Source organism: Trichechus manatus, unplaced genomic scaffold, assembly GCF_000243295.1.
Source record: "Trichechus manatus latirostris isolate Lorelei unplaced genomic scaffold, TriManLat1.0 scaffold00029, whole genome shotgun sequence".
NCBI lineage: Eukaryota > Metazoa > Chordata > Mammalia > Sirenia > Trichechidae > Trichechus > Trichechus manatus.
Window position 1 is genome coordinate 7767355 of NW_004443965.1, and position 22714 is coordinate 7790068.

The 22714-nt window shown below is 41.7% G+C and overlaps 1 protein-coding gene across 1 annotated transcript in view; it reads right to left on the reverse strand.

Moving 5' to 3' along the window:
* The window catches only part of ANKDD1B (ankyrin repeat and death domain containing 1B), a 95207-nt gene that overhangs the window by 65478 nt on the left and 7015 nt on the right, over positions 1-22714 (reverse strand). The window contains exons 2-3 of the mRNA XM_004374487.2: positions 18589-18692; positions 15153-15251 (exon numbers count right to left, since the gene is read on the reverse strand). Coding sequence (XP_004374544.1) covers positions 15153-15251; positions 18589-18692 — 203 coding nt within the window. The remainder of the gene's footprint in view (positions 1-15152; positions 15252-18588; positions 18693-22714) is intronic.

A 22714-nucleotide genomic window follows, 5' to 3' on the forward strand; every position in this document is an offset into this window, starting at 1 on the left:
GTTGATGTGTTGTGAGGTTGTTAACCATTGTCATAGGGCAACGTGTACTAACTGTTAAATGAGAAACTATTTTGTTTTGTAAGCCTTCATCTAAAGTGAGAATAACAGCACAATTGGAAGAGCGTAGTCGATGTCACTGAACTGTGCATGTAGAAATTTTTGAAATGGTGTATCTTTGCCTATGTATATTTTCACCAAAAAAAAAGGTCGAGAAGGGAGAGGGTTGACATGTCATGGGGTTGTTAACCAATGTCATAAAACAATACGTGTACTACTGTTTAACGAGAAACTATTTGTTCTGTAAACCTTCACCTGAAGTACAACTAAAAAAAAAAAAGCCTTACCAAAAAAGTGAAAAGACAAGCTACTGATTGAGACTATATCTTTGGAAACCATATATCTGACAAGAATCTAATAACCAAAATATATACAATAAAATCTGACAACTTAACAACAAAAAGACAAATAACCAAATCATAAAATGGGCAAAGGACCTGAATAGACATTTCACCTAAGAGGACATTCAAATTGCCACCAAACACATGAAAAGATGCTCAGTGTCATTAGCCATCAGAGAGATGCAAATCAAAACCACAATGAGTTACCATTTCACTCCCACTAGGATGGCTAAGATTAAAAAAAAAAAAAAAACCAGCAGAAAATAACAAGTGTTGGCAAAGATGTGGGGAAATTGGAACACATATCCATTGCTGGTTGGAATGCAAAATGGTACAGCCATTGTGGAAAACAGTGTGGCAGTTCCTCAGAAAACTAAAAATAGAACTACCATATGACCCAGCAATTCTACTCCTAGGAATATACCCAAGACTTGAAAGCAGAGACTCAAAAAGAGACTTGTACACCAATGTTCATTGCAGGCCCTGACAGAGGAGGAGAAAAATGTAGAAGAAAATTTAAATTCACACACACACACAAAAGACCAGACTTACTGGTCTGACAGAGACAGGAGTCTCGCCCGAGACTATGGCCCCTGGATACCCTGCTAACTGAGAACTGAAGGCACACCTGAAGTCCACCTTTCAGCCAAAGATTAGACAGGCCTATGAAACAAACAATGATACATGTGAGGAATGTGCTTCTTACTTCAGTCAAGTATACGAGACCAAATGGGCAACACCTGCCCAAAAGCAAGACGAGAAGGCAGGAAGCCACAGGAAACCTGGACAAATGGACATAGGGAAGCCAGGGTATAAAGGCAAAGGGGGAGAGTGCTGACACATTGCAGGGATTGCAACCAATGTCACAAAACAATTTGTGTATAAATTTTTGAATGAGAAACTAATTTTCCACTGTAAACTTTCACCTAAAACCAATAAAAATCTCTTCAAAAAAAAAAAAGGCCAGAATATTTGGGACAGGTGATTAATCACATTTTGATACAAACTCTATTTTTCCTTTCCCTAAGAGAACCTTACCAATTTCAAAGAAGCCAACATTTTAAAATTCAAACACTGATTATAAAATCTAAAAAGCCAGGAATTCAAGCTGCAAACAACTTGAGTCTCTAAAACCACAAATTCAGAGTGGAGCCACCCTCCCTCAGAGGCAATGAATCACTGCTCACAGATGTAAATTCCCCAGAACCCTCATAAAATAATGTCTCCTGAAATTGATGCTGACATACTTGAGACTGTTTCAGACCATAGGTCATGGATTACACTCGTAGCTGGCACATGATGCTCTGTAAAGTGTAAAATGCCTGATAGGCATTGATGAACTGTTCTTACTACCAGTCTGGTCATAGATGATGTGTTAGGCTGGGCTCTCTAAAGAAGCAAAACCAGTAAAGCATATAAATACGTATGTAGAGAGAGATTTATATCAAGGAAATGGCTCACTCCGTTATAGAGGCTGGAATGTTCCAAGTCCGTGGGTCAGGATAGAGGCTTCCCCTGACGAACGTAGCCACAGGGACTGGCAAACCCAAGATAGGCAGGTTAGAGAGCAGGGCTATCATTTACAGGCTGTGAAGAGCAACAAATCCCAAAGGTCAGCAGGCAAGACCACAGGTAAGCTGCTAGCTCAAGTCCAAGAACCAGAGATTAGATGAACAGAAGCCAGATGCAGGATCTAGAATGAGCAAAAGGCCACAAGCCTTGCCAGAATATCCACTTATATTCAATGCAGGCCACACGCCCAAGGAAATTTCCTTTCAACTGATTGGCTACACACAGCAGATCACATAATATCAACTCTCAACATGGAAGTGATCATATCATCCTATGACTATCAAATCACTGAGAATCATGGCCCAGCCAAATTGACACACAACCTTAACCATTACAGTCCACCTCTTGTCAACTTGGCACCTGTACACATCTCCTCAAACCATACATAATCTCTGAATAAAGGCAACTATAAAGTCATACTTGCCCCTAACCTGGTACAATGAACACATACGCAAAGCAGAAATACTTATAACAATTACAGTCCTCATTTCTGCAACTGGTCACATGGCAGTAACTGGTATTTAGAACTATCTTCTTCCACCACCCATTCCATATTCCCTTTGCCCTCAGCAAGCACCTCAGCTGGTCGTGGTTCTTTGCCCGGTGGGGTGACCCAAACCTACATTCCTGAAGGGTCTGAGCCATTAGCAGTCATGTCAGAATTGGGTTGCTGTAGTTTTCCATTGACTTTAATCACAGGGCATGGTAGTACTAAGAGACGCCCTAAGGGATCTCCTGCATTCCAGACATACCTTCTTTCCTCCATTGTGTAATATCAATCCAATTTCCTCTTGGTAGTCAGGATCAATCACACCAGCCCGTATGGTAACTCCCTTCTTTGCCTGTTGATCCAGAGGCATAAGGAGCCCAAAGTGGCCAGGTGGCATTCTTAGCTTCCAGTCTATGGAATCAGTGATGTGTTTCCAGGTGGTAGCATTCCTCCCTTTGGAACTGAGACCTCTAGATCTGCCGAGCATAAGATCACAGGGACAGGAAGCAAAAATCTTGTGAGTGGGTCACTAGGGGTAATGGTGAGTAGTACCACTCCCATTTCCACCCCTTGATTCCTGGACCCATGAATCCTGGCTATGAGAGAAACAGCACCATATATTGGACACTGGTTTAGAGCATGTACAGCCTCCTGGAGAACATTGCCCCAACCCTGCAAGGTGTTGCCACCTAGCTGACACCATAATTGTATCTTTAGAAGGCCATTCCATCTTTCTATCAAGCCAGCTCCTTCAGGATGATGGGGAACATGGTAAGACCAGTGAAGTCCATAAGCATGGGCCCATTGCTGCATTTTGTTTGCTGTTAAGTAAGTACCTTGCTCTGAGGCAATGCTGTGTGGCATACCATGATGGTGGATAAGGCAATCTGTAAGTTCACAGATAGTAGTTTTGGCAGAAGCATTGCATGCAGGGAAGGCAAATCCATATCCAGAGAAAGTGTCTATTCCACTAAGAACAAAATGCTGCCCTTTCCATGATGGAAGTGGTCCAATGTAGCCAACTTGCCACCAGGTTGCTGGCTGATCACCTCGAGGGATGGTGCCACATAGGGGACTCAGTGTTGGTCTCTGCTGCTGGCAGATTGTGCACTCAGCAGTGGCTATAGCCAAGTCAGCCTTGGTGAATGGAAGTCCATGTTGCTGAGCCCATGCATAACTTGCATCCCTGCCACTAAAGCCACTTTGTTCATGAGCCCAATGAGCAATGATGGGAGTAGCTGGGGAAAGTGGATGAGTGGTTTCTATAGAACGCATCATCCTATCCACTTGATTGTTAAAATCATCCTCCGGTGAGCATTCACATGAGACACAAATATCTTCACTTCTTTGGCCCATTCAGTGAGGTCTATCCACATACATCTTCCCCATAAATCCTTGTCTCCAATTTTCCAATCATGTTCCTTCCAAGTACCTGACCATCCAGCCAAACCATTGGCCATAGCCCATGAATCACTATACAATTGCACATGTGGCCATTTTTCCTTCTGTCATGGATTGAATTATGTCCCCCCAAAAATGTGTGCATCAATTTGGCCGGGCCATGATTCCTGGTATTGTGTGGTTTTCCTGTATGTTGTAAATCTTGCCTCTATGATGTTAATGAGGGAGGATGGGCGGCAGTTGTGTTAGTAAGGCAGGACTGGGTCTACAAGATTGGATTGTATCCTGAGGCAATGTCTTGAGATATAAAAGCAGAAGTGAGCAGAGAGACAGGGGGACTTCATACCATCAAGAAAGCAGTGCTGGGAGCAGAGCGCATTCTTTGGACTGGGGTCCCTGCGCAGACAAGCTCCTATTCCAGGGGAACACCGAAGAGAAGAAGGCTGACAGAGAGAAAAAGCCTTCCTCTGGAGCTGACGTCCTGAATTTGGACTTTTAGCCTACTTTGACTGTGAGGAAATAAACTCTTCATTAAAACCATCCACTTGTGGTATTTCTGTTATAGCAGCAGTAGATGATTAAGACACCTTCCAAGTAAAGTGAAGTTCTTCCCATTGGGAGGATTTTCCTTCACCACTGTCCTTCATGGAGGTCCCAGAAAGGGACTGTAGTGCTGCTGCTGTCCACTTTCGAGTGGTGCCTGCATATCGCACAGAACCATCTGTAAACCAGGCACGAGTTTTCTCTTCTTCAGTCAGCTGATCATAAGGAACTTCCCATGAGGCCATAGGTGCAGACTGGAAGACAAGGTAATGTAACAGGAGTAGAGACCACGGGCATTTGGGCTACCTCCTCATGCAACTTGTGCCTTCAGGTCCTCCTCAGGCCCGATCTCATATATACCACTTCCATTTAATGATGGAGTGCTGCTGTGCACATCCAACTTTATGACACTGTGGGTCAGACAACACCCAGTTCATGATGGGCAGCTTAGGCCACATGGTGACTTGGTGTCCCATGGTTAAGCATTCAGTCTCTACTAAGGTCCAGTAACAAGCCAAAAGCTGTTTCTCAACAGGAGAGTAGTTATCTGCAGAGGATAGCAGGGCTTTGCTTCAAAATCCTAAGGGTCTGGGCTGTGATTCACCAACAGGGGCCTACCAAAGACTCCAAACAGCATCTATATCTGCCACAGACACTTCAAGCACCATTGGATCAGCTGAATCATATGGCCCAAGTGGCAGAGCAGCTTGCACAGCAGCCTGAACCTGTTGCAGAGCCTTCTCTTGCTCATGGCCTCACTCAAAACTAGCAACTTTTCAAGTCACTCGATAAACAGGCTGGAGTAGCACACCCAGATGAGGAATACATTGCCTCCAAAATCCAAAGAGGCCCACTAGGTGTTGTGCCTCCTTTTTAGCTGTGGGAGGAGCCAGATGCAATAACTTATCCTTCACTTTAGAAGGAATATCTCAAAAAGCCCCACACCACTGGACCCCTAGAAATTTCACTGAGGTGGAGGGTGCCTGAATTTTTGTGGGATTAATTTCCCACCCTCTAGCGTGCAAATGTTTTACCAGTAAGTCCAGAGTCATTGACACTTCTTCCTTACTAGGTTCAGTCAGCATACTGTCATCAATGTAATGAACCAGTGTGACATCCTGTGGAAGGGAAAGGTGATCAGAGTCCCTGAGGACTAAATTATGACGTAGGGCTGCCGAGTTGATGTAGCTCTGAGGTAGGCAACTGAAAGTGTATTGTTGGCCTTGCCAACTGAAGGCAGACTGTTTCTGATGGTCCTTTGAAACAGGTATGGAGAAAAAGGCATTAGCCAAATCAGTAGCTGCATACCAGGTACAAGGGGATGTATTAATTTGCTCAAGCAATGAAATTACATCTGGAACAGCAGCTGCAATTGGAGTCACCACATGGTTAAGTTATTGATAATCTACTGTCATTCTCCAAGATCCATTTGTTTTTTGCACAGGCCAAATAGGCAAGTTGAACGGGGATGTGGTGGGATTCACCACCGCTGCATCCTTCAAGTCCTGAATGGTGGCAGTAATCTCTGCAATCCCTCCAGGAATGCAGTATTGCTTCTGGTTTTCTATTTTCCTATGTAAGGGCAGTTCTAATGGCTTCCACTTGGCTTCTCCTACCATAATAGCCCTTATTCCGTTTATTAAAGATCCAGTGCGAGGGTTCTGCTGGTTGCTGAGTATATCTATTCCAATTATGCATTCTGAAACTGCGGAAATCACTACAGGATGGGTTCAGGGACCAACTGGACCTACTGTGAGATAGACATGAGCCAAGATTCCATTAATAACTGGACCTCCATATACCCCCACTCTGACTGGTGGACCACAGTGATGTTTTGGGTCTTATGGAATTAGTGTCAGTTCAGAGCCAGTATCCAGTAATCCCTGAAAAGTCTGATTATTTCCTTTTCCCCAGTGAACAGTCACTCTTATAAAAGGCCTTAGATCTGTCTGGGGAAGGCTGGGAGAAAGATTAACAGTATAAGTTTTTGGCAGTGTATTGGAGTCCTTCCTCAAGGGGACCCGGCCTCCCCTTTATTCAAGGGGTTGTGGGTGTTTAAATTCATTCAAGTCTAGGAATTGATTGAGGGACCATGACTCTCTATTCTGGTGATTCAAGTTATACTGCTGTTCACCTGACCTAGAATTCATCCGTTTGGATAGATCAAGTAAATATTTAGTAGATTTCCTATCTATTTCACTGCTAGGAACACCATGACTAAGTAGCCAACACCATAAGTCCATATGAGTCAGATTATTCTGATAACTGCTTAGACTCCATTGTCCTTTACTGTAAACACACCCACCTTGTCTTTGTCCATTAAGTGCAGCCATTTTGCCTCTGCTACCATGTGGTCCAATCAGCCCCATTGTAGTTAGATGTCTTAATTCAGTTAGGGTAGTTCCCACTGCCAAATCTGATTTACATAAAATAACAATCACAGCAGTCTTCAAGGATGCTGGGACTCCCTTCACAAATTTGTTCCCCACCATTGCGGTAAAAGGTGTGTCCTCTGGGCACTCCATGTGTGGGTCTAACCTGATAAATCCACTCTAACATGCCAATTTTCCTAAGCCTTTGGATATCTTCTTCTACCCTATACCAAGGCATGTCTGGTACTTCAACTTGATTTAGCGTAGGCCACCTCATAATTCATGCTTCAGCAACCCAACCAAATAAACTATTAGATCCTTTCCTAAATTCTCAAGCTGAAACACTCAATGAAGAATCTGTGCTTAGTGGACCCATATCAATAAACTCAGACTGATCCATCTTTAATGTTCCCTGCACCATTATCCCACACCCTTAATAACCATTCCCACACATATTCCCCAGGTTTCTGTTTGTATGTATTAGAAAAGTCAAGCAGTCCTTTTGGAGTGTAGCATACCTCCCCTGGGTCGCACTTTGTACTTCACCTTTTGGGGCTTACTGGGACTTAAGTCTAGTTATAGGTCTAGAAGCCAAAATTGGTAGTGGGAAAGAGTTTTGAGAACATTCAGCATTGTCTTGTAAAGCATCTGCCTCAGGTGATGCCCCAGGCAATGACTCAGACAAGGGCTCTTTAGAGGCAGCTGGGCTAATCTCATTAGATGGGAATGGAGGTGCTAATGGTTTTACTGGGCAGGGTGGTTTAGCAGACAAACATGGAGTAATCTCTTTAGATGGGAGTGACAGGGCTGGTTCTGTTGGCAAGAGTGATTCGACAGAATTTAGGGGCTTAATGCTTCCAGCTTCCTGATTATCTGCCCATATGTCCCCATCCCAAGTTTCAGGATCTCATTTCTTCCCAATCAGTGCCCTCACTTTAAATTCAGACACCTCTTAAGGTTGGCAGTTGAGTTGGCATTGTAATTCAGCCACTCTTACAATAAGACTCTGGGTTTCGTTTTTGGCAATATCAGCTCTATTACTACAAGAAATGAGGCTTTCTTTCAAAGCACAAGTGGAAACTTTGAGGTCGTTTATGCGGCACTTGAGCTTTGACTCTGAAGCTCTGAGTACATCTATTTCTTTCACCAGTTTGTCTAGCGAAAGTAGCACCAACCAACCAGCTTCCTTATACTTCTCATTCTGACAAAATTGTAGAAAGGTATCACACATGCAATCACCCAGAGCCTCACCTTTCACCAATACCTGCTCTATTGGCAGTGATATTTTGTGTATTTGAATTGCCACCTCACACCATGGATTAGCAGTGCCCTCTTTACTACTGGAAGCAGAGTCATCAACACCTTTAAGACTAACTAGACTTGAGCACCAATTTAGAAAACTCATCCTTACAATTTTGTTTCCCTAGAACCACTCTCAGTACCACATGTCTTAGGCTGGGTTCTCTAGAAAAGACAAACCAGTAAGGCATATAAATACGTACAGAGAGAGAGATTATATCAAGGAACTGGCTCACTCGGCTGTAGAGGCTAGAACGTCCTAAGTCCATGGGTCAAGATAGAGGCTTCTCCTGATGCACGTAGCCACAGGTGCTGGCAATCCCAAGATCAGCAGGTCAGAGAGCAGGGCTCTTGTTTACAGGCTGTGAAGATCGACAAATTCCAAAGATCGGCAGGCAAGACTACAGGTAAGCTGCTAGCTCAAGCCCCAAGAACCGGAGATCAGATGAACAGGGTCCAGCTGCAGGATCCAGAAGGAGCAAAAGCCCACAAGCCTGGCCAGAGTATCCACTTATATTCAGTGCAGGTCACACACCCAAGGAAATTCCCTTTCAACCAATTGGCTACTCATAGCAGATCAAATCTCATCATGGACGTGATCACATCATCATATGACTATCAAATCACTGAGAATCATGACCCAGCCAAGTTGACACACAACCTTAAGCAGTACAGATGAGAAGCCCCATAACTTCCAAGGGGCTTTCTCAGAGGCCAGAAGCTCCTAGAACAGATGCTTGTCACTATTCTGAGCACCACCTCCACTCCCACCTGGGATCCTTTGTAACCGCCTCTTTCCAGTACTCAGTGAGGCAGCCCTCTTTGAATCTGGAGGCCTGCAGAAGCTGGCGACGCATTTGGTGCTTAACCTTGAGTGGTCCTCATCTGTTACAGTCTCTATCCTTGCTTCCCAGATAGACTGTAGGCCCCTCAAAGTAGGGACTATATCTCCTACCAGTGTTTCTCAAACACAATAACCTGGGGATCTTGTTAAATCACATATTCTGATTCAAAAGGTCTAGGGTTGGGTCCAAGATTCTGCATTTCTAACAAGCTCCCAGGATACCGATGCTTCTGATCCCGGGAACATACTTTGAGTAGCAAGGACGTATACTTACTTGAATCTCCAGTGACTAGCACTGAGCTTTACCCACAACAGGCACTTAATAAATGTTGACTGTGACGGGGTTCGGTTGTTGGTTCTTTGCAAATAGGTATGAGAACTAAGAAGAATGATCTACCATTCTGGTTTATACTCCCAAGTCAAACTCAGGACTCATTACCCAGATAAAGAAGCTGTTGGATCTCACCAAATATGGCATTGCTTGAATTGTAGCAATCACTTTATTATTTATACACTAATGCACTGTGCTTCCAAGCATCTGTCCCTTTGTCGTAGTGGGGGGCTGGCATGTTGCTGTCATGCTGGAAGCTATGACACCAGTATTCAAACACCAGCAGGGTCACCCATGGTGGACAGGTTTCAGCTGAGCTTCCAGACTAAGACTGACTAGGAAGAAAGACCTGGAGGTCTACTTCTGAAAAGAGTTGGCCAATGAAAACCTTATGAATAGCAGTGGAATACTGTCTGATATAGTGCTGGAAGATGAGCCCCTCAGGTTAGAAGGCACTCAAAATACGACTAGGGAAGAGCTGCCTCCTCAAAGTAGAGACGACCTTAATGACGTGCATGGAGTGAAGTTTTCGAGACTTTCATTTGCTGATGTGGCATGACTCAAAATGAGAATAAACAGCTACAAACATCCATTAATAATGAGAACATGGAATGTACGAAGTATGAATCTAGGAAAACTGGAAGTCGTCAAAAAGGAAATGGAATGCATAAATATTGATATCCTAGGCATCAGTGAGCTGAAATGGACTGGTATTGGCCATTCTGAATCAGACAATCATATGGACTACACCAAGAATGACAAATTGAAGCGGAATGACGTTGCACTCATCATCAAAAAGAAAACTTCAAGATCTATCCTGAAGCACAATGCTGTCAGTGATAGGTTAACATCCATACGCCTACAAGGAAGACTAGTTAATACGACTATTATTCAAATTTACACATCAAACAGTAATGTCAAAGACGAAGAAATTCAAGATTTTTACCAACTTCTGCAGTCTGAAATTGATAGAACATGCAATCAGGATGCATTGATAATTACTGGTGATTGGAATGCAAAAGTTGGAAATAAACAAGAAAGATCGGTAGTTGGAAGACATGGCCTTGGTGACAGAAACGATGCTGAAGATCACATGAAAGAATTTTGCAAGACCAATGACTTCTTCACTGCAAAAACAAAAAATATCAAACCCAGTGCCATCAAGTTGATTTCAACTCATAGCGACCCTATATTGCAAATATCTTTTTCAACAACGTAAATGGCATCTATACACGTTTACCTCACCAGATGGAATACTCAGGAATCAAATCGACTACATCTGTGAAAAGAGATGACAGAGAAGCTCAATATCATCAGTCAGAACAAGGCTAGGGGCCAACTGTGGAACAGACCATCAATTGCTCATATGCAAGTTCAAGTTGAATCTGAAGAAAATTAGAACAAGTCAACGAGAGCCAAAGTACCATCTTGAGTATATCCCACCTGAATTTAGAGACCATCTCAAGAATAGATTTGATGCACTGAACACTAATGAGGAAATACCAGACAAGTTGTGGAATGACATCAAGGATATCATACATGAAGAATGTAAGAAGTCATTAAAAATACAGGAAAAAAAGAAAAAACAAAAATGGATGTCAGAAGAGACTCTGAAACTTACTCTTGAACATAGAGTAGTCTTAGTCATCTAGTGCTGCTATAACAGAAATACCACAAGTGGATGGTTTTAACAAAAAGAAGTTTATTTCCTTACAGTAAAGTAGGCTAAAAGTCCAAAATCAGGGTGTCAGCTCCAGGGGAAGTCTTTCTCTCTCTCTTGGCCTTCTCATCAGTGTTCCCCCAGGACTAGGAGCTTCTTGGCACAGGGACCCTGGTCCAAAGGACATGCTCTGCTCCTGGCACTGCTTTCTTGATGGTATGAGGTCCCCCTGTCTCACTGCTCACTTCTGTCTTTTATATCTCAAGAGATTGCCTCAGGACACAATCCAGTCTAGTAAATTGAGTCCTGCCTTACTAACACAACTGCCACCCATCCTCCCTCATTAACATCATAGACGCAGGATTTACAACATATAGGAAAATCACAACAGTACCAGGAATCATGGCCCAGCCAAATTGACACGTACATTTTTCAGGGGACATAATTCAATCCATGACAAGTAGCTAAAGCAAAAGGAAGAAATGATGAAGTAAAAGAACTGAACAGAAGATTTCAAAGGGCAGCTCGAGAAGGCAAAATAAAGTATTATAATGACTTGTGCAAAGACCTGGAGATAGAAAACCAAAGAGAAGAACATGCTCAGCATTTCTCAGGCTGAAAGAACTGAAAAAATTCGAGCCTCAAGTTGCAATATTGAAGGATTCTATAGAGAAAATATTAAATGATTCAGGAAGCATCAAAAGAAGATGGAAGGAATACAGAGTCACTATCCAAAAAGAATTGATTGATGTTCAACCATTTCAGGAGGTAGCATATGATCAGGAACCAATGATACTGAAGAAGTCCAAGCTGCACTGAAGGTGTTGTCGAAAAACAAGGCTCCAGGAATCGATGGAATACCAACTGAGATATTTCAACAAATGAATGCAGCGCTGGAAGTGCTCCCTCGTCTATGCCAAGAAATTTGGCCAACCGACTGGAAGAGATCCATATTTATGCCTATTCCTAAGAAAGGTGATCCAACTGAATGGGGAAATTATCAAACAATATTACTAATATCACATGCAAGTAAAATTTTGCTGAAGATCATTCAAAAGCAGCTGCAGCAGTGTGTGGACAGGGAAATGCCAGAAATTCAAGCTAGATTGAGAAGAGGACATGGAACCAGGGATATCATTGCTGATGTCAGATGGATCTTGGCTGAAAGCAGAGAATACCAAAAGATATTTACCTGCGTTTTATTGACTATGCAAAGGCATTCGATTGTGTGGATCATAACAAATTATGGATAACAGTGAGAAGAATGGGAATCCCAGAACACTTAATTGTGCTCGTGAGGAACCTGTACATGGATCAAGAGGCAGTGGTTCGAACAGAACAAGGGGATACGGCGTGGTTTAAAGTAAGGAAAGGTGTGCATCAGGGTTGTATTCTTTCACCATACTTATTCAATCTGTATTTTGAGCAAATAATCTGAGAAACTGCACTGTATGAAGAAGAATGGGGCATCAGGATTACAGAAGATTCATTAACTACCTGTGTTATGCAGATGACACAATCTTGCTTGCTGAAAGTGAAGAGGACTTGAAGCACTTACTGATGAAGATCGAAGACCACAGCCTTCAGTGGATTATACCTCAACATAAAGACAACAAAATTCCTCACGACTAGACCAATATGCAACATCATGCTAAATGGAGAAAAGATTGAAGTTGTCAAGGATTTCATTGTACTTGGATCCACAATCTACACCCATGGAAGCAGCAGTCAAGAAATCAAAAGACGCATTGCATTGGGTAAATCTGCTGCAAAAGACCTCTTTACGGTGTTGAAAAACAAAGATGTCACCTTGAAGATAAGGTGCACCTGACCGAAGCCACGGTGTTTTCAATCGCCTCCTATGCACGCGAAAGCTGGACAACGAATAAGGAAGACTGAAGAAGAGTTGATGGCTTTGAATTGTGGTGTTGGTGAAGAATATTGAATATACCGTGGACTGCCAAAAGAACAGGTCTCTCTTGGAAGAAGTTCAACCAGAATGCTCCTTAGAAGCAAGGATGGCGAGACTATGTCTTACACACTTTGGACATGTTGTCAGGAGAGATCAGTCCCTGGAGAACGACATCATGCTTGGTAAAGTACAGGGTCAGCGAAAAAGAGGAACGACCCTAAACGACATGGATTGACACAGTGGCTGCAACAATGGGTTCAAGTATAACAACGATTGTGCGGATGGCGCAGTACCAGGCAGTATTTCCTTCTGTTGTTCATGCGGTCACTATGAGTCAGAACGGACTCGATGGCACCTAACAACAACAACAACAACAACACCCTCCCACCACTTGGTCTTGGAAGCTGACCTAATTGTGGGAAGTACACAGCTGAGTGTGAAGACTACGCTTTGAGCTTTCTAGTCAGAGAACCAGGAAATGAGGGAAGTGGATTGTGGGAGCTGGAGAGTGTGGGAGAGATGATCATGGAGAGGAGGGAGCTCAAGAAAAGGATCCCGTAAACTTACATGTGTACTCTTGGGCTCACTCTTGAGCTGCCCATGGATATGACCCTAAACAGCATAACAAAGGCTTTGAGAACTGGACTACTACAGGGTAGATCACTGCCCAGGTTTCGGACTGGCTCCTGGATGCTGCACGTGTAGGACAGATCAGAATAACAATGTAAAAACTTTGAAGACCGAAAGAATATTAGTGTCAAATGATATTGAAAATATTGGTGCCATTCTGCTTGTGTTACGTATCATTCAATCGACTTGCATATCAGTAGCAAAAGACAAGGAGGGACTGTCCCACTGGTGAAATATTGAGAAACTCATCATTGTCAAATCTATGCCATGTCTGTGATTACAGACAAAACCAACAAGATGACTGATTGGTTTGAGCTGATCTCATTTCTTCATCTTCCAAACATTTACTAAGCCCAGGCCCTGGGAGACATGAACTTAAAGCAAAGCTGAACATTACCCTCCAGAATGTCACAGTCCAGAGAGAAAATAGGCTAGCTCTGTGAGAATCTTCTGAATAGTTTGACTTTAAGAGCCATGGTTCACTGCATTGATTAAGAACCAAGAGTCATCATCTTCTTCTGCAACTGGAGATGATAAGCATGATGTTAGAGCTCTCCAGCCCAAGCGGTTTCCTTGTGCCATGGTAAAATATTAAATGAAGGTGGGAACAGCAGGTGGAAAATCTTCAGTGTGGGTTTTGATATCTAGGTAGACAAATAGTTAAGCTGATTCATGGCCAACAGCTCAGTCTCTGGAATCAGACAAACCAAACAACAACAAACCAGTTGCTGTTGAGTCGATTCCGACTCATGATGACACCATGTGTTTCAGAGTAGAACTGTGCTCCATAGGGTTTTCAGTGGCTGTGACCTTTCAGAAGTACACCACCAGGCCTTTCTTTCGAGGTGCCTCTCCGTGGATTCAAACCTCCAACGTTTTTGGTGAGCAGCCAAGCGCTTTATCATTTGTGCCACACAGGGACTCCAGAATCAAGCAAGCTAGTTTCAAATCCTGGCTCCTCCTCTTCTTAGATGTAATATCTTTAACCTCTCTATGTCTCAGTTTTCTCATCTGTACATTGTTATTATAATAATACTTTTCTCCTAAGATTTGGTGGGGCTAAATATCAAAGTCTTAAGACTAGTGCCTGGTACACAGTATGTGTTTAATGAGTCTTATTTATTATCAGAGTTCACAGGGCAAAGTCAAGATTTACTGTCCCTAGGGCCAGTTCGCTTTGGTCTTCCGTGTTACAGATCATTCTCTGGACAACCATCTTACAAATCCATGCTATTGGCCATAAGGTCAATATGGGAAGATAAGTAAAGTCCCAGTTCTATGGGTAATGAGTAAATAATTTAGTTACCAAGTACAAAAGCATATACACCAAACTCATTGCCCTTGAGTCAATTTCAACACATAGTGATCCTACTGGGCAGAGTAGAACTGCCCCGTAGGGTTTCCAAGGCTGTAAATCTTTATGGAAGCAGACTGTCAACATCTTTCTCCCCAGAGCAGCTGGTGGATTTGAACTGCCAACCTTTCGGTTAGCAGCCAAGTGCTTAATCACTGTGCCACCAGGGCTCTCTGCATATACTATGTCTTCAAATAGGCCATTCCAAAATGCAAACTGCCAACGTAAAGAATTTGTGTATATGGGTGAAGAAAAGACATCTGAAGTGATTAGATTTTTCCTCCATAGCTCAAGACTTAACACTGGTTATGCTCCAACCAATTCTACCAAAGGAAGATGAGCTTACCTTATCAGCAACATCTACCCTGGCCTTGTGATTAAGCAGGAAATCCACCGCAGATAAATGATTCCTCCCCACTGCAAAGTGCAGGGCTGTGCGGTTCATCTGAGGAAACATAATTTGTGTTTAGTGTGATAAACTCTGGCAGTCTTCTGGTCATTACTGAGCCTTTTAACAGGAGTTCCTTGAATAAGGAGCCCTGGTGGTGCAGCGGTTAAGTGCTCAGCTGCTCACCGAAAGGTTGGCAGTTTGAACCCACCAGCTACTCTGGGGGAGAAAGATGTGGCAGTCTACTTTCATAAAGATTACAGCCTTGGAAACCCTATGGGGGCTGTTCTACTCTGTCCTATAGGGTCACTATGAGTCAGAATTGACTCGATGGCAACAGGTTTTGGTTCCTTGAATGGTCATAATTTTTTGTCAGGTGTTTGTATTTTGATTATTTAGCTCTACTCTCTTTGCATTTGCCTTTGAAAGTAGTGAGCCTTGTGTTCAGCAGAGAATGTGGTAATCCACTGAAGGATATGCCACAAGTTGAAACCCATTGCATAACCTGTCACTGTAATAATATGATGGATTTCATTCAGGGAGCAAAAGTTGTGTTTTTACGCAATCATTAATAATGGTAAATATTTTCTGCTTAGAATACTCTGATAATGCATAGCAATAATTTTCCTAGATGTTCAATCCATTCATGGGCTTTCTTCTGCAATTTTTTGGACTGTAAGTATTACTGAAACAAACAAATAAATTGATTTTGAAAGAAAAAAAGAAAGAAGGAAGGAAAGACACAGATAGACAGACAGAGAAAGCTACAGAGCTCTATCTTTTGCTTCAAAGGAAAGCCAAGATGGCGCTTCTGGGATGCCCAGAAACAGTCTAATGTGTTTCCCACAACAGAAGTTTTGTTTGTAAGTAGTACACATGTCGTATTTTCCATATTATAGACAGCTTTTGCTCCTAAAGAAGATGCCTAGGCATGCATTTACTATTGTCTGTTTTCCATACATTATCATAAAAATATGAGAACGGTTTAAATTCAATATTTGACACCCTTGCTAGCTAAACCAGTGATAAACTAAGTTTGACAAAACATGAGTTGTCTTTACATTGTGTGCAATCTAGAGTTTTGCTCTAGAATGTCAAATTTCAGCTTATAACGTCCTCTATTGGCTTTATTTGTGAGTAAGGATGCAGGCCAGAATAGCATCTAAGATAATTAATTCAATAAAACCATTTACATTATCTCCCATCTCTATCATCACAGACTTTAATGTACTCTTCACCATGTCAACAATTTGCTGTAAACAGGATAAAACAGATGTCATTAGAAAGTATAATACAATTCATCAGGAGTTTATAACAATTTGCTGCAATGACTGTAAATTAAAGTGTCCTAGATTGTGCTATCTAAGAACTTTAATATAAAAGCATGGTAAAATATCAGAAAGTTGTACGTGAAAAAAAAAGTTTTTTTCAATGACAACTTTTTTTTTGTATGTGAAAAATTTTAAATGGTTGAAACAGTAAATTGGAAAATCTAATTCCTTCCACTTGGAAAAATAATTACTGCTTCATTTATCTTATTCAACAAGATTGAGGGGGCTAAATGTCAAAGTCTTAAGACTAGTGCCTGGTACATAGTAGGTGTTTAATGATTCTTATTTATTATCAGAGTTCACAGGGCAAATTCAAGATTTACTGTCCCGAATAATAATCTTCCATGGTCATAATAATCTTCAGAGGTGTATACCCACAAATATTTTTGAAACTATGTAGCTATTACCTCTAGATATTCTTGCTTATTTTCCCTTCCTTCCTTCCTTCCTTCTTTCCCTTTACCCCTCCCCACTTTTTTTTGGTTCCTAAAATTGTTTTGCAGCAAAATTTTTTTTATTATTCTATTCTTTCTAGGATGTCTATGGAACATGAATACTATACACACCCATAACACGAGACACACATACACACATTACATACACATACACACATAAATTCACACACACACACGTAAACACATAATCTTACACACACACACACATAAGTGTGAAGCATTCTTCCACTGCAAACGATGCATGGGATTCAGACTCTGCACTCCAGTTTCTATGACTCCACTGCCTGGGACAGATCCAGGTTTTATGGAACCTGAAGTTTAGACAATTTGGGAAGCCTTCTTTAAAGGCAGAGTCAGCAGGCTTAACTGATTGCAGCTAAAAATTTCTTCCTTCAGCAAATTTTGCAAAATCATGTAACCATGGGAACATATTGCTACTGGGACTTTAGAAGGGACTTTTACAAGTGAGGGGCCTTGAGCTTATGCTACATTTAGATTAGCATCACAGTAAATCCGCCTCTGCCATCCTCACCTGAACCATTCCACAAATTGTCTGAAGCAATTGCCCCAGCCTCAAATTGTTCATTTTAATCAAACCCTGCCTAGAGGGGCTGTCAAGAGCCCTACTGGTACAGTGGTTAAGCCCTTGGCTGCTAACTGAAAGGCTGGCAGTTCGAACCCACCAGTGGCTCTACGGGAGAAAAGAGCTGGTGATCTGCTCTTGTAAAGATTTCAGCCTAGGAAACCCTATGGGGCAGTTCGACTCTGTTTCATAGGGTCACTATGAGTCAGACTGACCCAGTGGCACACAACACCAATGTAGTATTTCTTATGACGAAATTGTCACAAAACCAAACAGTAGGAAATCCATATTTCTGGTAGTGGACTTCCTCCTCAATATTCAGTCACGTGAAGAGCAAGCAATTAAGAGGCAGATTTCAGAAATGGCCTCATTGCTCAATACCCAGAGGTACTATATTTTAGGAGCCCTGGTGGTGCTGTGGTTAGGCGTTCACCTGCTAACCAAAATGTCAGCAGTTCAAATCCACCAGCTGCTCCTTGTAAACCCTCTGGGGCAGTTCTACTCTAACCTATAGAGTCACTATGAGTTGGAATCGACTCAGCAGCAATGGGGTTTTTTTTTTTACTATGTTTTAAAAGCAGTAAAATGAAAATCCTTATTTTCCTTTGGATTTCAGTTTGTAAGAACTTAACCACAAAGAGCATCCTTGGAGAGAAAACAACCCAGATTGTGCAGCAAAAGATGCTCTGCCTTTCCAGAATGTGTGAGGCCAAAGTGACCCACAGGCTACAATCCAAGACCAATTCCAGGCCCATGACCTTGACAGTCGGCCACACTGTCCACTCACAGACTTTGCACAAATGTGCACAAAGACCTTGTGCACTTCCTCTGTGATAAGATAAATGAAAACACCCAGAGCCTCTCCCACTGCTTGATCCTACCTTTATTGTAAACACCCACAAAGGAGATCTCCCTCATCTTGCCTGGCACAATTATTTTTATTTTTATTATTATTTCATTTGACCTATGTATACCCAAGCCACCACTTGGAGTAGCTGCTTGTCATATTTTCAACTTCTACTCACATTGTTCACAGCATTAATGTTAACCTTCTTTTCAAACAGCTTCTCCATGAGATCCAAATTATTGCTTTTTGCAGCATTCTGAAAGCTTCTCTCTTTTGGCAGCACTGAAAGAAAGCAAGCAAGCATGACTGAGGGAATTTAAGGGGGCCAGAGAGAAAGCAAACCTCATGCGACAAACCTTATAACTCTAACAACCTGCAACAACAGTCTTGAGCCTCTCACATTCTGCAGCTGAGGAGAAGGGAAGTCTGCTTCAATGTTTTATAAAGCTGTGGTATCAAGATTCCACTTTCTCCTAGCACTGTAAGTGGTTTCAGACCCTTAAAAATGTTCCTGGTCCCAAATAAAACATTATGCATGAGGACCACCTTGAAGTCAGTAATGTCATTTCTGGCTCTAGGAGGTCGGAGGGCAGTTATGGACTTCCCAGGAACGTTGTTTACAAAAAGTATCGTACAAGATTAGGCAGGGAGGAGCCCGAAACTGCATACAAGCTTACAAAGATAAAATTGTTGTCTGAAGAACCCTGAACAGAAGCCAGAAGGCCTGTGGGAACAAAACCTAAAACGCACTACATCATAAAAATACACACAAAAGCAAAAAGGGATGAACACGTTTTATTCTCATTTATATTAAAGGAGATTAAAGAAGTTTCACACTGTATTATTTTCTTTGGGCTGCCCTAACAAAATATCACAAACAGGGTGGCTTATAAGAAGAGAAATTTATTGTCTCATAGTTCTGGAGGCCAGAAGTCCAAATTCAGGGTGTTGGCAGGGCCATACTCTCTCTGTCTGCTCTAGGAGAAGAGCCCACCTTGTCTCTTCCAGCTTCTGGTAGACCCGTGCATTTTTTTTTTGCTGTTCCTTGGCTTGTAGATGCATCTTCCCGTGGCTATCTTCCCCGTGTGTCTCTCTGTATCTTGTTCTTCTCTTTTATAAGGACAGCACTCATATTGGATTAGATTATGGCCCACCCTACTCCAGTATGACCTCATGTTACTTAACTGATTATATCTTCAAAGACCCTGTTTCCAAACAAGGTCATGTTCACAGGCACCAGGGATTAGAACTTCAAAATAAATTTTGGGGAGGACACAATTCAATCAATAACATAAATACTGTAAGCACTATGCATCACACACATATGCACACTCAGAGGGCAGATATTGACTAGCATAGAGAAGAATCCAGGATTTACTAGTTTGTTTTTTTTTTTAATCATGTAAGGGAGCTAAAGGACTCTCAGGGGACAACCCCAACATTGAAGGATAAAATCAGAATTGAGGCTAAGTAGAATCAGCACTAGATCATATTTAAAAAAAAAACAAAACAAACCCTAGGAAACGCTTTGTAGATGGTTGCGAGGAGTGTCCCAAGTTTCTGCCAAAGACTCTTCAGAATGCTGTCAAGTCCAGTCAAGGACCAGAAGTATCTTCATGGGAGATGTTCACGTTCATTCTTTTTATCACCCAGATTGCTCTCTTCCTTCTCACTCCTACTCTTTTTTTTTTTTAATTGAATTCATGGGAGTTTGTTTGTTTATCATATTAAGTTTTTACCATGTTGAATTTTTCCCATTCATAGATATAAAAAGAACAATTACAGTCAGGTGAGGCTCCACTAAACTTTGCTACTTTAGAAAGGGACCCTCATCTTGAGAGGCTGGGAACCCCTGAAATTAGAGAAACAAAAAGTAAGATCCTTTGGAATCTGGAAAGCAATATGCCAATATAAAAGATTTACATACCACATAATGGCTGCGGTCCATATGTGTGGTCCACCAAAAAAGCTTGGGATTTGTGGAGTAATTCTGGGGAGGACTAGGTTAGTAGCTGTCGTGTAGGAAGTTCTTTTGAGGGCTTTATTTTTTTTTTATTAATTTATTTTATTTTTATTCTTGCTGTTGAGAATATACACAGCAGAACATACACCAGTTTGACAACATCTACATGTAAAATTCAGTGATATTGATTACATTTTTCAAGTTGTGCAACCATTCTCACTCTCCTTCTCCAAGTTGTTCCTCCCCCATTAACATAAACTTACTGCCCTCTAAGTTTCCTATCTATTCTTTCGAGTTGCTGTTGTTAATTTGATCCCATATAGATAGGTCTTAAAAAAGCATAATGCTCAAGGCAGATATTCTTTACTAGTTAAGCTAAACTATTGTTTGGTTTTAAGAAGCCTACTCCCACTCTTGTTATCATTCTAGGTAACTTCAACATCTTTGTAGATGATTAATCCAAAACCTTGGCCTCTCAGTTTCCTGACTCCCTCACCTGTAATAATCTATCCCTCACCTGACCTCAGCCAGCCAATTTCAGGGTCATACTCTTGACCTAATCATCAAAAACTGCACTACCTCTGAAGTCTTCACTTTAAGAATCCCATTCTCCAACCACCACCTCTTCATCTATTCAGCTCACCCGCTCTACCTAGTTCTCCCAGTCCAGAAATTCTGCAACCTCATCAGGTCCTCTGATTCTCAGTACCTTTTCATATTCTTTATCCCTACGTCCTTACTTCCCATCTTACCCAGTTTAGCTTGTTTTTCTTGCCACTCTCATCCCTACTGGACTAGTTGGTCAGAATCCTAATTCTGAGATTAAACCCAACTGCCACCTGCTCCACTTCTGTACCTGAACACAACAATTGCTCAATAAATGATAGCTATTATTATTTGGCTAGCAACACAGAATAACTGTCCTGCAAGCACCAGAAAAGGAGACAGAGCGAGAACTCAGTCTAGAATTGACAACCTCTCAGCTTCTATTCACATCCTGGTTGAATACATGGCTAAGGTATGAGTTTACTGTCTATCCAAGATTCTGTAAACTCTCATTTGTATGGCAATCTTAACTCCCAGAAGCAAATTTTGGATTGTCGAGTGTAGCATCCCTTAGTTATTTTACTTTGGGCATCAGCCTGTCTCTCTAAGAATGAGAGCTGTGGAAGTTACCCTTTTTTTCTTTTTGCCCTGCCTGTCAGAATATTCAGAGTTAAACTTGGTACCCATTTGTATTAACTATGTAATATATTATTTTCCTCCTCCTCTACAAAGATTCTGAACTGTCTTACATTTGGTTAAATGCCTTTGGCAGATATGTGTTATTATAAGTGCCCTCAAATCACTTTTTTTTTAATTTGAAATATGCAGGAACAAGAGTTGAAAATATACAATAATCACAACATCTCTTGCTTAAACTAAGAAATACATGAATTCTACTTCTTTATTAACAACGAATTGTACTCATAGATTTTCCTGAAACCCTTCAGAGCACTTATTTAACTTTGTGATACCTAGGAAATAGAGAGTGAAAGATGCTGTTATCCCCATTTGGGTCAGGAGAAACTACTAAGCATGTAATGAATTAGGGAGGTAGAAAGTATAAACAAGTCACTATCCCTGCCCTGGAGAAGCTTATGAATATTTAAGTTAAAGTTTAATTGCAAGTAGCAGGAAACTTACAATGTTGTTTTTGTTAGGCACTGTCGAGTTGATTCCAACTTATAGTGACCCTATGTACAACAGAACGAAACACTGCCTGGTCCTGCATCATCCTTACAATCATTGTTATGTTTGAGCCCATTGTTGTAGCCACTGTGTCAGTGCATCTCATTGAGGGTCTTTCTCTTTTTCACTGATCCTGCACTTTACCAAGCATGTTGTCCTTCTCCAGGGACTGGTCCTTCCTGATAACATGTCCAAACTAGGTGAGACCAAATCTGACCAGCCTTGCTTCTGAGGAGCATTCTGGCAGTACTTCTTCCAAGACAGAATTATTTGTTCTTCTGGAGGTGCACGGTACATTCAACATTCTTTGTCAACACCATAATTCAAAGGCATCAATTCTTCTTCGGTCTTCCTTACTCATTGTCCAGCGCTTGCACTCATATGAAGCGATTGAAAATACCATGGTTTGGGTCAGGAACAGCTTAGTCCTCAAAATGACATCTTTGCTTTTTAACATTTAAAGGGATCTTTTGCAGCAGATTTGCCCCATAGAATACGTTGTTTGATTTCTTGACTGCTGCTTCCATGAGCGTTGATTGTGGATCCAAGTAAAACTAAATTCTTTTTTTTTTTTTTATTGTACTTCAGGTGAAGGTTTACAGAACAAATA